Genomic DNA, 16,752 nt, shown 5'->3' on the forward strand with positions numbered 1-16,752 from the left:
TTTGAAAAATATATGAAAACCAATGAAAAATTGACAATTAATAAAAATGGAAGTGCCAACACAAGAAAAGTAATTTGTCCCTTCTGTTAAAGCTAACCAATAACAAACGTTTATTTTGCAAAACAAATTGAGCGGTAAATTTTTAAAATATAGAGAAAAAAAAATAATTAACAAATTGCAATATCAGTTTACAAAAAATGTTTCTGTAAATTAATTTATTTTTAAATATTTATTAATAAATACCAATTAGTTTTAAAAATTAATTCTTTTCAATTTTTTTTAGATATTTTTATATAGTAAAAAATTTACTTCCAGTTTTAGAACATTTTTTCAGATACTAAAATTCGATAATAGCTTAATAGTTATTTTTATAATCAACTTTATTTCCTTTTTAAAGAACAATAAAATAAAATTTTATTATCAAATCACGAATAAGATTTCCCGCCATTTAATCTCTATTGATAAAACAGCATCTAGTTTAATAATCCTAGAAATTAAAAGAAAAAATATTCCTATAATTTTAATTTCCCCATAAATATAATATTTATCTAATGAAAAAAATTCCATAAATTGAAAATAACATTTTTCATCTTTAAACAATAATAATTGCTTTTATTAAGAATTAATAAATTTTAAAATAATTTCGAACTTATTCTGCTTTTACCGCCAATGTGTTTTATTATAATTCTACAGTTGGTAGGCCTTGTACCGCTTTGATCATGGTCGGCCATGTTTTTTTTAATGACGTCGTCGAGGGGCTGGGTGTAGTAGCTTTTAACGTTAAAAACCGTCCCGTGTGTTTCGCCTCTCTTCCTTTAACTTAAAATAAGAAAAAAAAAAAAAAAAAAAAAACCTTTCACAAAAAGTCCGTAAAAATTCGGAAAGTGTTTACATTATCCAAATGCTAAATTTTCCATTGCCGTTAAATGCGTGCAACAAACAATTCTAAAAGTGTTCGTGTTAGTGAATTAATCGGTTTTTTTTTTTCATAGAAAAATTAACGGGTGATCAAAAACGGGGGAATTTTAAGTTATATTAGTGTGTAAATTATCGTCGTCATTGTCGTTGCGAATCATCAAAAAAGTGAAATAGAGACAGAGAGAAAGAGAGAGTGTAAGTGTGTGTGCGCGCGTGTGTTTGTGTTAAGAAATTCAAGAACGAGAGCATGAGCGAGGAAAGCAATCCTCGTACCCTTTATGTGGGTAATCTCGATGCCACCGTGTCCGAGGATCTTTTGTGTGCTTTATTCTCACAAATTGGACAGGTGAAGGGATGCAAGATAATACGTGAACCCGGCAATGATCCTTATGCATTCGTTGAATTTACTAATCATCAATGCGCGGCCACTGCGCTCGCCGCCATGAACAAGCGCCTCTTTCTCGACAAGGAAATGAAGGTTAGTCCCGGCATTTTTTTTTCCCCCCCTTCTATATATATATATATATAAATTTTCCCTTTTTGATTTTTTATTTCCGAATTGCGAAAAAAAAAAACTTGTAGTGGAAAAATTATCAGTCTTCTTTTTTTTTTTTTTCTTTCTCTTTTCATTGGTTAGTGTGCAATTGGCGTGTGTCCATTTTAACTTGTGTGTGTGTCATCATTTTAAGTTACAATATGCGCGCGAAAAATGTTCAAAAAAAAAAAAAAAAAGGGGAAAATAAAATTTTTTATATATATTTTTTTCCCTTTTAGAGAGGTTAGGTGATAATTTTTGTTTTATAATTTTTGGTTTTCAATAGGAAAAATTGAATGACAATAACGAAAGTTCAAAGGTCAAACTGTATTTTTAATGGCAAATTATTTTTTTTTTTCGATTTTAAAATTGTTTTACGAAAATAGCGATCAATTTAAGATAATGGGGGGAGAGGAAAATAAAAGTGTTGTTAATTGCCTGGCAACGTGATTTCCTTTTTAACGAATATTTTTTTTATTTTTCTCTTTATCTTTTTTTACTTCCTTTTTATCGTATTTCTATTCACAATTTTTTTTTTGTTTTTTATTTTCTCATTGTTTTTTAATTTAAGTTTCCTTTTTTTTTTTTTTCTTATTTTTATGAGAAAAAAAAAAAATTTGTGTACACTTTTATTTTGAAGGTGAATTGGGCGACAAGTCCTGGTAATCAACCGAAGCAAGATACGAGTAATCATCATCATATTTTTGTTGGTGATTTATCACCGGAAATTGAGACACAAACATTGAAGGAAGCATTTGCGCCGTTTGGTGAAATTAGCAATTGTCGAATTGTACGCGATCCACAAACATTGAAAAGTAAAGGTTATGCGTTTGTTTCATTTGTCAAAAAATCGGAGGCTGAAGCCGCAATTTCAGCAATGAATGGACAATGGTTAGGATCGCGTAGCATCAGAACAAATTGGTCGACGAGAAAACCACCACCACCAAGATCGGAGAGGCCAAAGTATCCGAATAGCAGCAAACCTAATTATGAAGAGGTAAAAAAAAAAAATATTTAAAATTTTTTAAATAAAATAAAATAAAAATAATTTTAATAAAATGATAAATTTAATTTTAATTTTAATTTAATTTAAATAATTTTAATAAAATAATAAATTTAATTTGAATTTTAATTTAATTTAAATAATTTCAATAAAATAATAAATTCAATTTCAATTTAATAGAAATAATTTTAATAAAATAATAATTCAATTTCAATTGAATAGAAATAATTTTTAAAAAAATAGTAAATTTAATTTGAATAATTTTAATAAAATAATAATTTTAATTTTATAGAAATAATTTTAAAAAAATGATAAATTTAATTTAAATTTTAATTTAATTTGAATAATTTTAATAAAATAATAAATTCAATTTATTACTTTACTTTATTTTTGAAGTCCCGTAAATAAATAAATAAATTTGAATTGAATAGAAATAATTAAAAAAAAATAATAAATTTAATTTGAATAATTTTAATAAAAGAATAAATTCAATTTCAATTTTATAGAAATAATTTGAATAAAATAATAAATTCAATTTATTACTTAACTTTATTTTTGAAGTCCCGTAAATAAATAAATAAATAAATAAATTTCAATTTTATAGAAATAATTTTAATAAAATAATAAATTTAATTTGAATTTTAATTTAATTTGAATAATTTGAATAAGATAATAATTTCAATTTTATAGAAATAGGTAATTTAAAAAAAATAATAAATTTAAATTGAATTTTAATTTAATTTGAATAATTTTAATAAAATAATAAATTTAATTTGAATTTTAATTTAATTTGAATAATTTTAATAAAATAATAAATTCAATTTGAATTGAATAGAAATAATTTAAAAAAAAATAATAAATTCAATTTGAATCGAATAGAAATAATTTTTTAATAAAAAATTCAAATTGAAATATTTTAAGAAATTGAATGAAATTTAAATTAATTTGAAATTAAATAGAAAATAAATTTTGATTTTGAAATTTTTTTTACGAATGAATTTTGAGATTTTAGTGAAATTTTAAATTGATGAAGAAAATTGAAATTTTTGAATATAAAAATTTTTTCAAAAAAAAAAAAAAATTACTTTTTTGTTTTCTCCAGGTGTATAACCAAAGTAGCCCAACAAACTGTACTGTATATTGCGGTGGTTTTACAAATGGAATAACGGATGAGCTCATAACCAAAACATTTTCACCATTTGGTACAATTCAAGATATAAGGGTGTTTAAAGATAAGGGTTATGCTTTTATTAAATTCACAACTAAAGAAGCAGCGGCACATGCAATTGAATCGACAAATTATACCGAGATAAATGGATGTATCGTCAAATGTTTCTGGGGTAAAGAAAATGGTGATCCAAATAGCGTAGGACCTAATGCCAATCAACAAGCTCAACAGGTTAGTAATTAAAAAAAAAGAACCCACGTTTATTTCAAAATTATTAGAGAATTTTTCTTTTTTATTTTCTTTTATTCTAATGAGAAAGTTTTTTTATTTAAAAAATTCCCGTTTAACTATGAGAAAAATTGAAAAATAATAAAACAATGGAATTAATAAAATAATAGAATAAAATAATAAAATATAATAAAATAATAGAATAAAATAATAAAATATAATAAAATAATAGAATAAAATAATAAAATATAATAAAATAATAGAATAGAATAATAGAAAATACAATAATAGAAAAAAGAAAATAAGGTACAAAAATTACAATAAAAATAAAATAAAATTTTTATCTTTAATAATAATTTGAAGAACAATTATAATTCTACAAAAATTAATATTTGAATTAAAATTCCATTTAAATAAAAATTTTGGTAATGGGAAAAATTTTTTAAATTAAAAATTCAATTAAATAGAAAATATTTTAAAATTCTGCAAAAATTAATATTTTGAATTAGAATCACTTTTAAATATTTATTGATGTTTTCTTTCAATTATTATTAATAAATTATAATTTCCTTTGAAAATTTGGTAATTTTTTGATATATATATATATATATATATATATATATATATATATATATATATATATATATATTTTCTTTGTTAAAAAAAAATTGGCAAAATTTTAAAAGAAATTATAATTCCTTTTAAATAAAAAGTTGTGTAATGAGAAATTCGGTAAAATAAAAATGAAAATCAAATAAAAATTAATAAACAATTGAAATTTTATTTAGTAAATAATTTTTTACAACTTATTATTAACAATATAAAAAATAAGCGTTTGAAGAGAATCTTTTATTGAATAAAATAAGCCCTTGTTTATTAAAATTAGATAAAAAAAATTATAATTTTTGTCTGAGCTGAAAGAAAATATATTAAAATGTTTAGAAAAAAAAAATATTTAAAAACTTATTTTGAATCAGTATTGTTTTTATGCAAAAATACATAATAAGATCTTTTAAAATTGAGCGCAAATTAATTTTAATCATAATTTTGTTTGCGTTTTCGGTAGCTAAAAATTTTGTTAAGTAAAAATTCGTAAAAAAAAAGAGAAATTCTGTAAAATTATATAATAATAAAATGCTTGGTCTGTCCTTCTGTCCTAACTTGAAGTTGGCCTTTTCTGATTTCACGTGTTTTTTTAAATAGTAATCTTATGACGTGTCAAATTTTGACAATTCTTTTTCTCATTTTTGCCAAAGTTGTATAATTCTGTTTCCAAATTTCGGAATAAGTTTCTTTAAAATTCCAAATTCGAAAATTCAATTCACGAAGCTGAAGTACACAACGTTTACCAAAGAAATTTTTTTTAAAGTTGTATATTGATTCAAAAATTGTATACAAATACAAAAAATTTATGATGAGAAAAAAGATGCGCCAGGAAATTTCGTACAAGATAGTAATTTGAAAAAAATTTATTTTTAAAAATTAATTTTTAACGTACCAGGGGCCAACGAATATCTATTAAATATTAATTATAAAAACACAGGCCTCGAATCAACTTAAAGACACAAAAAAATCGTTTTAGTCGATTTATATTCCAAAAAAAAGTGGATTTGTTTTTTATTTTAACAAAAATATTTTAAAGATTTTTAAATAAAAAAAATTTTTTTTTTAATAATAATCCTTTTCGAAGGGTTAAAGATGAAATTTTTAGAAATAATTAAATTTCAAAAGATATATTGTTAATTTTCAAACAATTATTAAATTTTACAGAACTAAAAATAATTTATTAAACAATTTTTGGAAAACATTTTTTAAATTTAATTGAATTTATAAAGATTTAAAATTGAGATTTTTGAAATTAATTGAAACTTTAAGTGTTTTGTAATTAAAATTTTAGATGATTTCACTAAAAATTTATTAGAAAATGCGGACAAAATACACTAATTTGAAAATCATTTTTAATTGAAAAATAGTTTCAGGTAGTTGAATTTTCAAAGAATATTATTAAAATAGTTAAAAATAATTGAATTTCCTTAGAGTTATAATTGAAATTATTAAAATTCAAAAAAAAAAAATTTTCGATGGATAATTTTAGAAATAATTAAATTTTAGATGCTTTTAAATTCAAATGATTGAAAATTCAATTAATTTTGAATTCAAATTTTTCAGAAAAATGAAATTTTTTTTGATTTTAAATTGAAAATTTTTTGGGAAATAATTGAATTTTAATTGAAATTTTGGATAATAATTTAATTTAAGTTCATTTTAAATTGAAAACTTGGTAAATAATTAAATTTTAAATTGGATAATTATTATTGGATTCTTAATTGATTTTGAATTGAAATTTCGATTAATAATTGAATTTTAGTTTATTTTGAATTGAAATTTTTAAAAAATAATTCAATTTTATTCTGATATTTTTTTTTTTAAATTATAAAAAATTGTTAAATTTCATAAAAATTTTAATTGAAAAAATAATTTTGATATAATTGAATTTGTGATGTATTTCATTAAAATTATTAAAAATAATTAATTTAGTGAAGAATCATTTTAGTTCAAAATTTGTTAAATAATTGAATTGAAGAAGATCTGAAGAAGATCTATACATTTTATACTAAAAAAATGTATTTTATTTACATTTTTTTTCAAATGTAAAAAAAATGTCGCATTTTATTAAAATAAGTCGATAAAAGTCGGAAAAAGTCGTATAATCCGAGGCCTGTAAACATATAATTTTCATTATTATCATTTAATATGTAATAATATTCTAATAAATTAAATTATTATTGATAATATTAATCTTTAATTTCTTTATAACAAACAATTAAATACTCAATTTGGCGCGCATTTAATTTTGCTAGTTTTAATTATAATTTTGTTTGCGTTTTCGGTAGCTAAAAATTTTGTTAAGTAAAAATTCGTAAAAAAAGAAGAAGAAATTTTGTAAAATGCTAATTAAAAAACTGAAAATTCGTTTAAATAATAATAATAATAATAATTTCATTGTATACTCAATACAGAGTTTTTACAAATTTTTTGCCTCCGTTAATTACAAACAAACATTCCGCTCTTTAATTTTTTCTAATTCTAATTATTTCTAATAAAATTCTTTAAAATTCTAATTAATTATTAGAGAATAATCATACGCTCCAAGAAAGTGAAGGTAAAAAAAAATAATGAATTTACAGGTGACGACAGGCGCTGGACAATATTCGTATGGTTACGGACAACAAATGGGTATGGGATATAATTGGTATCCACAAAATTATACCCAAATGCAGGGACAATTCTTCCAGCAAGCTAGTTACTATAATCATTATTATAATCAACAACAATATATGAGAATGCAATCGCCAGCGGCGGCGGCTGCTGCAGCGGCAGCGGGTACATGGCAACCTGGACAACCAGGTGCACCACCACCAACACCCGCTGCACCACTTCCATCAGGACAACAACCGGCAATGGTAACATACACCATGCCACAATATCCCACGCAATGAAATCGATCATCATCATTATTATCATCATCATCAACAACAATAACAACAACAACAACAACAACAACAATTATTATTATTATTATCATCATTGAACGATGCCAACTGAAACCAATAAAATACCGAATAATATTCAATCGAGGTGAAAAAAAAAGAGAAAGAGGGCCTTCTGCAAAAAATTAATTTTGCTCCCTTTTTTTGTCCAAAAAAAAAAAAAAAAAAATGTTTTATTTTATGTTTTCTCTGAAAAAATTGTTTTTCTTTTTTAAATGTTCAAAGACTGGAAAAAAAAATGTAGGTTCAATTTAAAAAAAAAGGGGGAGGGAGGGAGGGGGTGGTGGAGAAAATGTAAAAAAAAGAATCGAAAAAATTGAATAGAGGGGGAATTAGAAAAAGAGCCCTGCATTCGGAGGGGGTAAACTGCAATCGTAATTTTGCAGTTTGTTTTTTTTTTTTTAATTTGGCATTTTTTCGCCTCTTTCCCTCTTTTCAGTTTTTAAATTGCAATTTTCTCTCTGAAAAATAAAGATTTCGTTCTCTTATGAAATCATTATAACAGTTGACGTGTCTTATATTTAAAAAAAAAAAAAAATAAAAATGTTCATTCATGATCGATTTACCGAATATGATATTGAACTATTGTAGTGTAAGATAGAAAAAAAAATGAAGTTAGCTAGACACAGCGCCTGTGATGTAGCTAGTTTTGAATGCACACCGATTTAAAAGAAGAAGAAGAAGAAAAAAACGTATGCAGGGCCCTCGCGTTAAAAAAAAATCGTTTTCTTTTTTTTTTTTTTTGTCAGGACTAATCGATCTTTATCGTCGGTGGTTCGATTTTTTTTTTTGGCAAAAAGGAAAAGAAAATTCGCGTTGCCTATCCATTTTTCCATGGGATTTTTTCAAAAACATTTTTTTTGTACTATTTTCGAAAAAAAAAAATTGTACCCTTTTTTTTAAAATTTCAAATATGTTTGATCTTGACAAAAGTCCCCCGCTTTTTTTTTTCTTTTTTTTTTTGAACTATTAATGACGAAATTTAAAAACTAACAGTTAATACATTACATATGAATGATGAAAAAATGAATTTTTGATGAAAGGAAAAAAATCATTTTTGAAAGTTGACGAAAAAAAAAAAAAAACGATTGATCGAAAATGTTGATCATTTTTGATTAATATGAGAGAAGGAAAAAAAGCTTTCGAAAAAAAAGAAAGTAAATAAAAAAATTGAGAATAGTAATTTAAAAAAAAAAAAGAAAAATGAAAACTATTTCAATAAATATTTAAAAAAAAGAAAATTAAAAATACAACCAAGTTCGAATTATAAGATTTTTATATAAACCTCCAACCCCCTTGTTTTTTTTTTTTTTTTTGATATTTCAATCAATTTTTTCAACTTCAGTAGGCAAATAAAAAAAAAAAATTTTAAATTAAAATTGAAATGAAAAGAAGCCTTAATTAAAAAACGCCCTTTATATATAATTTTTGTTTAAAAAAAATCTTCCAATTTCTTTTTTTTTTTTTTTTTTTTTTTTCTCTTTTTTGTATACTCGAATACTGTAAAGCAGTGGTTCCGAATTGCTTCAAATCTTTTTATTCTCCTATTATAATTATAATAATAATAATAATAATAATAATAACTCTTTGCTGATGAATCATTCCAAAAAAACAAGCATTTTTCCTGAATTTATTAACTTGAATTGTAAATATAATAGAAAGGGAAAATAGCAAAGGGCCACTTATATTAAGAAAGCGAGCGCGAGAGAGAGAGAGAGAGCGAGAGAGATGAAAGAGAAAAAGAGAGAGAGAGAATGAAAAAGTTAGAAAAAAAATAGATAAAAATAGCAGTTAAAAAAAAAACGAAGTAAACAATTTTTAGTTAGTTTATTGGTGAAAGTTGTTGAAGAAGAAAAATAATAAATTTTTTGCGTTATACGGCTACCGACGATAAAAAATGATTTTGAAAAAAAAAAAGTTTCTTAAGAATTTTTACAAAAAAAAAAAAAAAAAAAAATTAGACGTTATTAAAATAATAATAATAAAAAAAAAAAAAATGAAAAAGTAACAACAAAGAATTTACACGAGCACGAGTGTTTAGTCAAGTAATATTAGTGAGAAGAAGAAAAAAAAAATGAAAACTAATAACGAAAGTCAACTAATACGAAAACTTGACGCGAGTAAAGAAAGAAAAAATGGATCAATAATCAATCAAGTGATGCAAGACGTAAAAAAAAAAAAAGAGTGTTATATAAAGGTAAATTTAGGTACATGAAGGGTGTCAAAAAAAAAAAAAAAAAACCCTCGACAATGCTTAGGATAATGTTATCTTATAATAAAAAGAAAAAAACAAAAAAACAAACAAATTGTCCTTTGAATGAAAGAAGGAATAAATATTTAAAATACAATTTCATCCTTTTTTTTTTTAAACATTGTGCCAAATTATAAGTTTTTTTTTTGTTTTTAATTTTTTTTTCGTGGTAAATTGAAAAAAAAAATTTGTAGAATTTTTGAAAGTAAAATGAAATTTAATTCACGTTATTAATTGATAAAATTTGAATTATTTTAAAAATTTATATTTTTAATATTCTAATAAATTTAGATTGTATTTTGCAAATTTTTAAAAATTAGTTTTAAAATTAATTAATAATATAATAAAGAAACTATTTTTTATATTTTATTCTTTAAAATATGAAAAAAAATAATCAAAATTAATTTTTTAAAAATTATTTTCTTTACAAATTTAAAATAAATAATTAAAAAATAATAATAAATAATTAAAATAAATTTAATTATTTTTAATTAATTCATTTTAAAAAAAATGTAAATTAATATTATTAAATTATAAAATTTAGAATTTTTTTTTATTATTTTAAAGTAAAATTATTATATTGAAAAGAATTGAATTGCAAAATTATTAAAAATTTACAATAATTGAATATAAAAAAAAAATTATATATTGTTAATAAAGGTAAAATATAATTAAGTATTTTTTATTTGTTAAATTTAGAAATTTTTCATTTTGCCGATAATTCTTTAATTACAGTTTTTAAAAGAATTTTTTTTTTTGGAAAATATTTTTTCGTAATAATTAATTTTTCAATTATTGAATTTAATTTAAACAGAAAAAATTGTTTTAATTTTATTATAAAATTAATTTCAATATAAAAAGAAATGAGATTATTTTTAAAAATTGCTTTTTAATAATTAAATAATATGTTTAAAAAATTATTTTACAAATATATTATTTAACTAAATATTATTTTGTTTTGTAATTCAACATTTTTTTTAGTTATTTATTTATTATTTTTAATTCATTGTATAATTTTTTCGAGTTTTTGTAATTTAACATATTTTTAGTTAGTTATTTATTATTTTTAATTCATTGATTAATTTTTTCGAGTTTTCGTTATTATTCTATAAAAATGTAATTTAAGGTTTTTTAATTCTTCGTTTTTTTTTTGTTTTTTTAAATATTTGGATATTTTAAATATTTACCGCGCTTATGACGCTGTAAATATTCCACCAATGAAATAACTTTGAAATTAATTTTCTTCTGCTACTACTCGATATTGATTGGTCCTTTTTTGCAACTTCCTCCGGAAATCAGCTGTTTTACGTCAAAATCATCAACCGAACGAAGGGAGATTATTGTATATATGTACAATTGTTGCAAAATAGAGAAATAATATTTAAAATTTTGTCAATTAAATAAAAAATGTCAAGTGTTAATTTTATAAAAACAATATTAAAATTGTGTCCAAAATATATTGATAGAATTTGTATGCAAAAATATTTTTGCAATACAAAAAAATTCAATATCAATGAAACAATGTATTATTATTATTGTAATAATTTGTCATTAAATTTTAATGAAAAGAAAAATTTTAACAATAATAATAATAATAGTTGTCATCAATCGAGAATTAATAAAAAATCGTATTTTCTTTTCGGTGGAATTTATACACTTTTTGGTTTATTTAAAGAAAAAGAAGATAAAGAAGAGGATCCTGAATATATTACAGCAATGAAACGCTCAATTTTAGCGATGCAGGTTTAAAAAAAAATATATTTATTTAATTAAAATAGAATTATGTATATTTTTTTTTGAAAATTAATTTTTTTTTCAGTTCTAGATAAAAAATAATAATCATTTCTAAATATTTAAATGCATGTTTACTTTTTTTTTTAAGGTTAGTTTTTGATAATTTTTATAACCTAAAAATTGTTTTTTTTTAATAAATAAAATTTCGGCTAATTAATTAATTAATAGCCAATTTATTTATAAAATAAATATAAATTATCTCATTAAAAAAAAAAAAAAATTCTTTATTAATTAAATACTATCTAATATTTTTGTTTATTATTAATATTTAAATTAAATTAAAAATAATAAATAACAATTATTAATAATTTATTTGAAAATAAAAAAAAAATTAGTACAGTGTATAAAAATAATTTTAATTAATTTTATTTTTAAATTATTATTTATTATTATTATTATTATATTATTATTATTTATTATTATTATTATTTATTTTTAATTTAATTTTTTTTTATTTTTAATAATTTTGCAATTAAATTCTTTTCAATGTAATCATTTTACTTTAAAATAATAAAATAAATTTTTCCGATAAAATAAAAAATAATTTTTTTAATTATATTAAAATTATATTATTATATTATATAATTAAATATATATATATATATATATATATATATATATATAATTTAATAATAATTAATATATAATTTGAAATATATATAATTATTTAAGAAAAAAAAGAAAGAAAAATTGTTTCTATTTTTTTTTTTACTAAAAAAAAAGAAAACAGAAATTATAATAAAAAAAAAAAAATTGTCATTTTAATTTTCGATTTTTTAGCAAAAGCATCTAATAATTTCTAGAGAGGAGAATTCAAGAAAGCTGAACAAATGTTACATCTTGCACTTCATATGGCACAAACAATTGAACATTTTAAAGCAATTACATATATTTTTGATTTAATGGCAAATCTTGCATTTGAAATGGGCGAATATGAGAAGGCAGAAAAATTATTTGTCACTGTAATGCAACGTTTAATTTCCACTGGAACATTGGAAAATGATTTAAAAATTGTTCACATGAGTTTGAAACTTGCAAAAATTTATGAAGCTAACGGCCATTTACAGTAAATAATAACAAAAATTTTATTTTAATTAATATTGAAAAAGAAAGAAAAAAAATTTCTTTAAATAAAAAATAAATTTTTTTTTTTTACAGTAATAATTCAACAATAATAGAATTTAGAGATTAAAATAATGCAATTTTTCTTTAGAAAGGCTGAGAATGGTTATAAATTTTGTATAAATGCATTGAAACAAAATTCAAATGATGAGGAAACAAAATTTTTTTGGCTAATGACTTATGATTATTATGGACATTTATTAATAGAACAATCAAAAGAATTGGAGGCTTATAAAATGCTTATTGAGGCATATGAATTGTCAATTCAAATTAATGGTTTGGAACATGAGCAAACAATAACAATTCTCAATGATCTTGGAATACTTGATTGTAGACAAGGAAATTATAAATTGTCAATTCAACGATTGAATCAAGCACTCGAAGCCGGTAAATTAATTAAATATTAATATTTTTTTGGTATTAATTAATTTTTTTACAATTAATATTTTCGTAATTAATTTAGAAATTTCGAATTTAGTAACAATTTAGTAATTAATATTTAAATTACTATTTTCTGTGTTAATAAAATTATTTAATAAAATTTCTAATTGAGAAAAATTGAAATCAAAATATTTCTAAATTAATTAAATTTTTAAATATTTATAAAATCAGTAATTCTAATATATTTTGTAGTATAAATTGGAATAATTGAATATATTTTATTTAATGAAAAATAATTATTTTCGCAAATTTAGGAAAAAAACTCGAGGAATTGGATTTGAGTCCAATGCATATTAATTTAGGTTTTACATATATTAAACAAGGTCTTTATACAGAGGCAAAAAAATCATGTAAAGATGGTCAAATATTAGCGAAAATACAAGAAAATCAAGAATCACTTAATGAGGCAAATGTGTGTTTAGACGAAATTAAAAAATTGTCAACACATAAAAAATGATGAAAAATTTATTAATTTTGCAATTTTTTTCACGCTTACAAAAATGAAATAATTTTTAGAATACAATTATTTAAATTATTTAATTACTTATTAAGTTTTTAATTATTATTTAATAATTAATTTCTTAATTCAATTATTATAATTTATTCGTCGAGAAACAAAAAAACAGTTTTTTGTAATATTTATTACATAATTTTAATAATATCAATAATTTGTCGAATTTTTTCATTTTTCTTTTAATTTTCCATTTTATGTGAAAATATCTTTTCACGAAAAAAAATGTTTTACAATAAAAAAAAGGTTTACAATTTATCAAAATTTTTGGTGAAAAATTAATTTTTTTTTTTTTTTCAATAAAATCCCTCGTCATCGTCATGATTTTCATCAACATCAGCAATTGCAACACTCGCGAGCATATGACGTGGAATTTCTGAACCACGTATTTTAATTGTATAACAAACATTTTCAATTTTATTTAAACTTTGCTTTAATGTTATTAATTTACGATTAATTTCCCTACCTGAAAATGGTGTAATACCCAAAAATCCCTGATACATTTGTCGTACAAAAATACATGTTTCAAAACATCCTGCAATATTGCCAATTGATAAATTATTAATACATTTACGCATTAATTCACCAGTTAAATCGGCAATACCAAGTATATAATCCTGTGGTATTAATAATTTTTTTATTAAATTCTCTTTTTCTTTTAATTCAATAAAATTTTGATTTTCATTTTTATTTATGTTAATTTCTTCATTTGGCGAAATTAATTTATTTTTATCATTATTAAATTGTGATTTTATATCATTTTCAATAATATAATTAAATGAATTGCCAATATCATGACAATTTTCAAGTTTTTTATCTTTTAAATATTGTCGAAATGTTATTGCCTCAATGAATTCTTGTATTCCAGGACGATATGCTTTAATATATTGAAAATAATCATGTCCATTTAATTCTTTGGCAATATTTTTTAATGAAAATTTAATAACATTATCAAGACGTTTTTTTGATTCTTGAAGAATTAATTCATATTTTTCATCACGATCAATTGTATGGAGTAGAAAAATAATTCGTTTACTTTCAATTGTTATGTCACGACTTAATTTTACAATTCTTTCATAACGATCGTGTTTATCGTCAAGTTCATTTGCATATTCACGAAATTGTTTTAATACTTGACTATTTTCATCTAATTTTTCAAGTACCTCCTTTCCCATATCGCCAATGCTGACGAAATTTTTTCCATGATAACGACCACCGCCGCCACGTTTTTTTCCTTTAAAAAAAAAAAGAAAAAAGAATTAGTCTTTTTTTTCTCTGTGCTTTATTCTACTTTCAATTTTATTTATTCACTAATTTATACAAAAAAAAAATCGATTACTAATACAAAATAATTTTTTTTATATTCAATTATTAAAAAGTTTTATTTATAAATTTTATTAATTTTAAATAATATATTTTTATTTTTAAATATTAAACATTTTTAAAGCGTTTAAATTTTTAAAATTACTTGGAAATAAAATTTAATTCAATTTACAAAACTAAAAAAAAAATTCAAATAAATAAATTTTGAACAGAATATAAAATTAAAAATTTAATTTTAATTTTATTTATTTTAAAATAAATAAAAATTTATAATTATAAATTTATAATAATTTATATATTATATTATATTTATAATTTATATTTATAATTTTTATAAATTTTATTTATTTAGAAAAAAATGAAATAATTAAAAATTAAATTTACAAAAATTTCGAGTCAAAATAATTAAATTTTTCAAAGTTTTAAATTAATTTAAAAATTAGAATTTAATATCAAATTTTGTTTTTTTTTTTTATAAAAACAGTGAAATTTTAATAAAATTAAAATAAATTAAACATAAAAATAATTAAATATAAATAATAATTTTTTAAATGAAAAAAAAAATGAATACAAAATAAAAAATTGAAAAAGAAATAAAATTTACAAAATAATTGAATTTAATAAATAATGAAATTTTTTTTATTAAATTTCAATTGATTTATATTTGAAAATATTTTGTAATTAAATTTTATTTTTAATTGTTAGCATTTTTTTTTCTTGTAATAAAAAACGAAAATTTCAAATAATTTATAATATAAATTTTATAAAAAATTGATAAATAAAGGAAAGAAAATGTAAAAATTTTTAATAAGAAAAAAAGGCAAAAATTAGAAAATACGAAAATTTTCGTAATTATAAAGAAAAAAAAATGTTGTTCTTTAATAAAATGTACACGTCAATTTTTATTATTTTTTTTCTACATTTGATGGAAATAGAAATATAAATAAAAAAAATAAAACATATAAAACAATGATAAACAAACCTCTTCCCTGTGACATTTTCCTTTCGTTTTTCTTTTTAACTCTTATTTTTCCCTAACAACACGTCATATTTTATTGTAATTTATTATATATAAATTTACTCCTTTCAAATTTTAATATTTTTTATTAATTTTCATTGAAATTATAACACAAATATATAGTTTTTGCTGACAGGTTGCCGGATGTTAATCGATTTTAAGGTTAGAAATTTTAGTTCACTTAATTGACGCCTGAGGGCAATGTGAGAATTCAAAAATTTTCCCATTATAAATTAGGATTTATTTATCAAAATAAGTGTTTTTTTTCTTGTAATATTTACATTATTGCTAATAGAAATGCTTATTTAATCGATTTAAAACTATATTTAAAATAAAAAATGAATAAAAAATTAAATTATTTTACTTTCATATACTCGGAATTTTTAATTTTTCCCACCACATGCGCAGTGGATTTGCGCATAAATTTTTGTTTCCTCACAATACGTGAGTCAAATTCATAACTAATTTTAGTGGTTCTTTCAGGTGAATTGTGACAAATATTCTTGTATTTTCAAGGTTTTCTTTGTATTTTTAACGATTGAATATTATAAATATGAGAATAAAGTGCTTTTTAAATTGTTTAACAATAGTAATGAAGAATTTGATATTTAGTATTTAACTTGACATTGTCTGTCTTCTTTGTCAGTCATTCGAGGAACGCAACAATGTCTCTTGTATATTTTTCCAAGTTTTTTCTTCATTAAACTAAAAAAAAATATACATCAACGAGCATCATTTTTCCGTAAGTATTTTTATTTATTTTCATTTTATTTTCAATTTTACTAATTGCGAGATAAGTTTGAAATTTATTTCGAAAACATTCGTTCGCATAACGGTTTTTCTCTCACATTTTTACGATATTTTGTAGCTATATATAAAATAATATTAA

General features: G+C 20.6%; 3 protein-coding genes across 3 annotated transcripts; 2 read left to right on the forward strand and 1 right to left on the reverse strand.

The window, feature by feature from the left end:
- Positions 1-734: 734 nt before the first annotated feature.
- LOC127281385 (nucleolysin TIAR) lies at positions 735-9,751 on the forward strand. The gene is made up of 4 exons (XM_051305080.1): positions 735-1,396; positions 2,094-2,450; positions 3,559-3,855; positions 7,041-9,751. Exons 1-4 carry the CDS (start codon positions 1,166-1,168, stop codon positions 7,350-7,352), a joined length of 1,197 nt encoding a protein of 398 aa, XP_051161037.1. The 5' UTR covers positions 735-1,165; the 3' UTR covers positions 7,353-9,751.
- A 1,145-nt stretch (positions 9,752-10,896) lies between these two features.
- On the forward strand, positions 10,897-13,476 carry LOC127281386 (tetratricopeptide repeat protein 19 homolog, mitochondrial). The gene is made up of 4 exons (XM_051305081.1): positions 10,897-11,397; positions 12,252-12,514; positions 12,662-12,957; positions 13,266-13,476. The coding sequence occupies exons 1-4, from the start codon at positions 11,062-11,064 to the stop codon at positions 13,466-13,468; spliced, it is 1,098 nt and encodes a 365-aa protein (XP_051161038.1). The 5' UTR covers positions 10,897-11,061; the 3' UTR covers positions 13,469-13,476.
- LOC127281392 (translin-associated protein X) lies at positions 13,459-16,041 on the reverse strand. Its single transcript, XM_051305088.1, has 2 exons — positions 15,828-16,041; positions 13,459-14,756 (listed from the first exon to the last, which is right to left on the reverse strand). The coding sequence occupies exons 1-2, from the start codon at positions 15,841-15,843 to the stop codon at positions 13,819-13,821; spliced, it is 954 nt and encodes a 317-aa protein (XP_051161045.1). The 5' UTR covers positions 15,844-16,041; the 3' UTR covers positions 13,459-13,818.
- Positions 16,042-16,752: the final 711 nt, after the last annotated feature.

The sequence above is a fragment of the Leptopilina boulardi genome, unplaced genomic scaffold (assembly GCF_019393585.1).
Source record: "Leptopilina boulardi isolate dan_hultmark-lab unplaced genomic scaffold, ZJU_Lbou_2.1 LbouV2_266, whole genome shotgun sequence".
NCBI classification, from domain to species: domain Eukaryota; kingdom Metazoa; phylum Arthropoda; class Insecta; order Hymenoptera; family Figitidae; genus Leptopilina; species Leptopilina boulardi.

Excerpts from the sequence above, each read along its gene's own strand:
- LOC127281386 (XM_051305081.1), top strand. The coding sequence starts at position 11,062 with ATGTCAAGTGTTAATTTTATAAAAACAATATTAAAATTGTGTCCAAAA. Across the intron at positions 12,515-12,661 it reads GAAGCTAACGGCCATTTACA|AAAGGCTGAGAATGGTTATA; the intron begins GTAAATAATAAC and ends ATTTTTCTTTAG. Across the intron at positions 12,958-13,265 it reads GAATCAAGCACTCGAAGCCG|GAAAAAAACTCGAGGAATTG; the intron begins GTAAATTAATTA and ends TCGCAAATTTAG.
- LOC127281385 (XM_051305080.1), top strand. The coding sequence starts at position 1,166 with ATGAGCGAGGAAAGCAATCCTCGTACCCTTTATGTGGGTAATCTCGAT. Across the intron at positions 2,451-3,558 it reads GCAAACCTAATTATGAAGAG|GTGTATAACCAAAGTAGCCC; the intron begins GTAAAAAAAAAA and ends TGTTTTCTCCAG. Across the intron at positions 3,856-7,040 it reads CCAATCAACAAGCTCAACAG|GTGACGACAGGCGCTGGACA; the intron begins GTTAGTAATTAA and ends ATGAATTTACAG.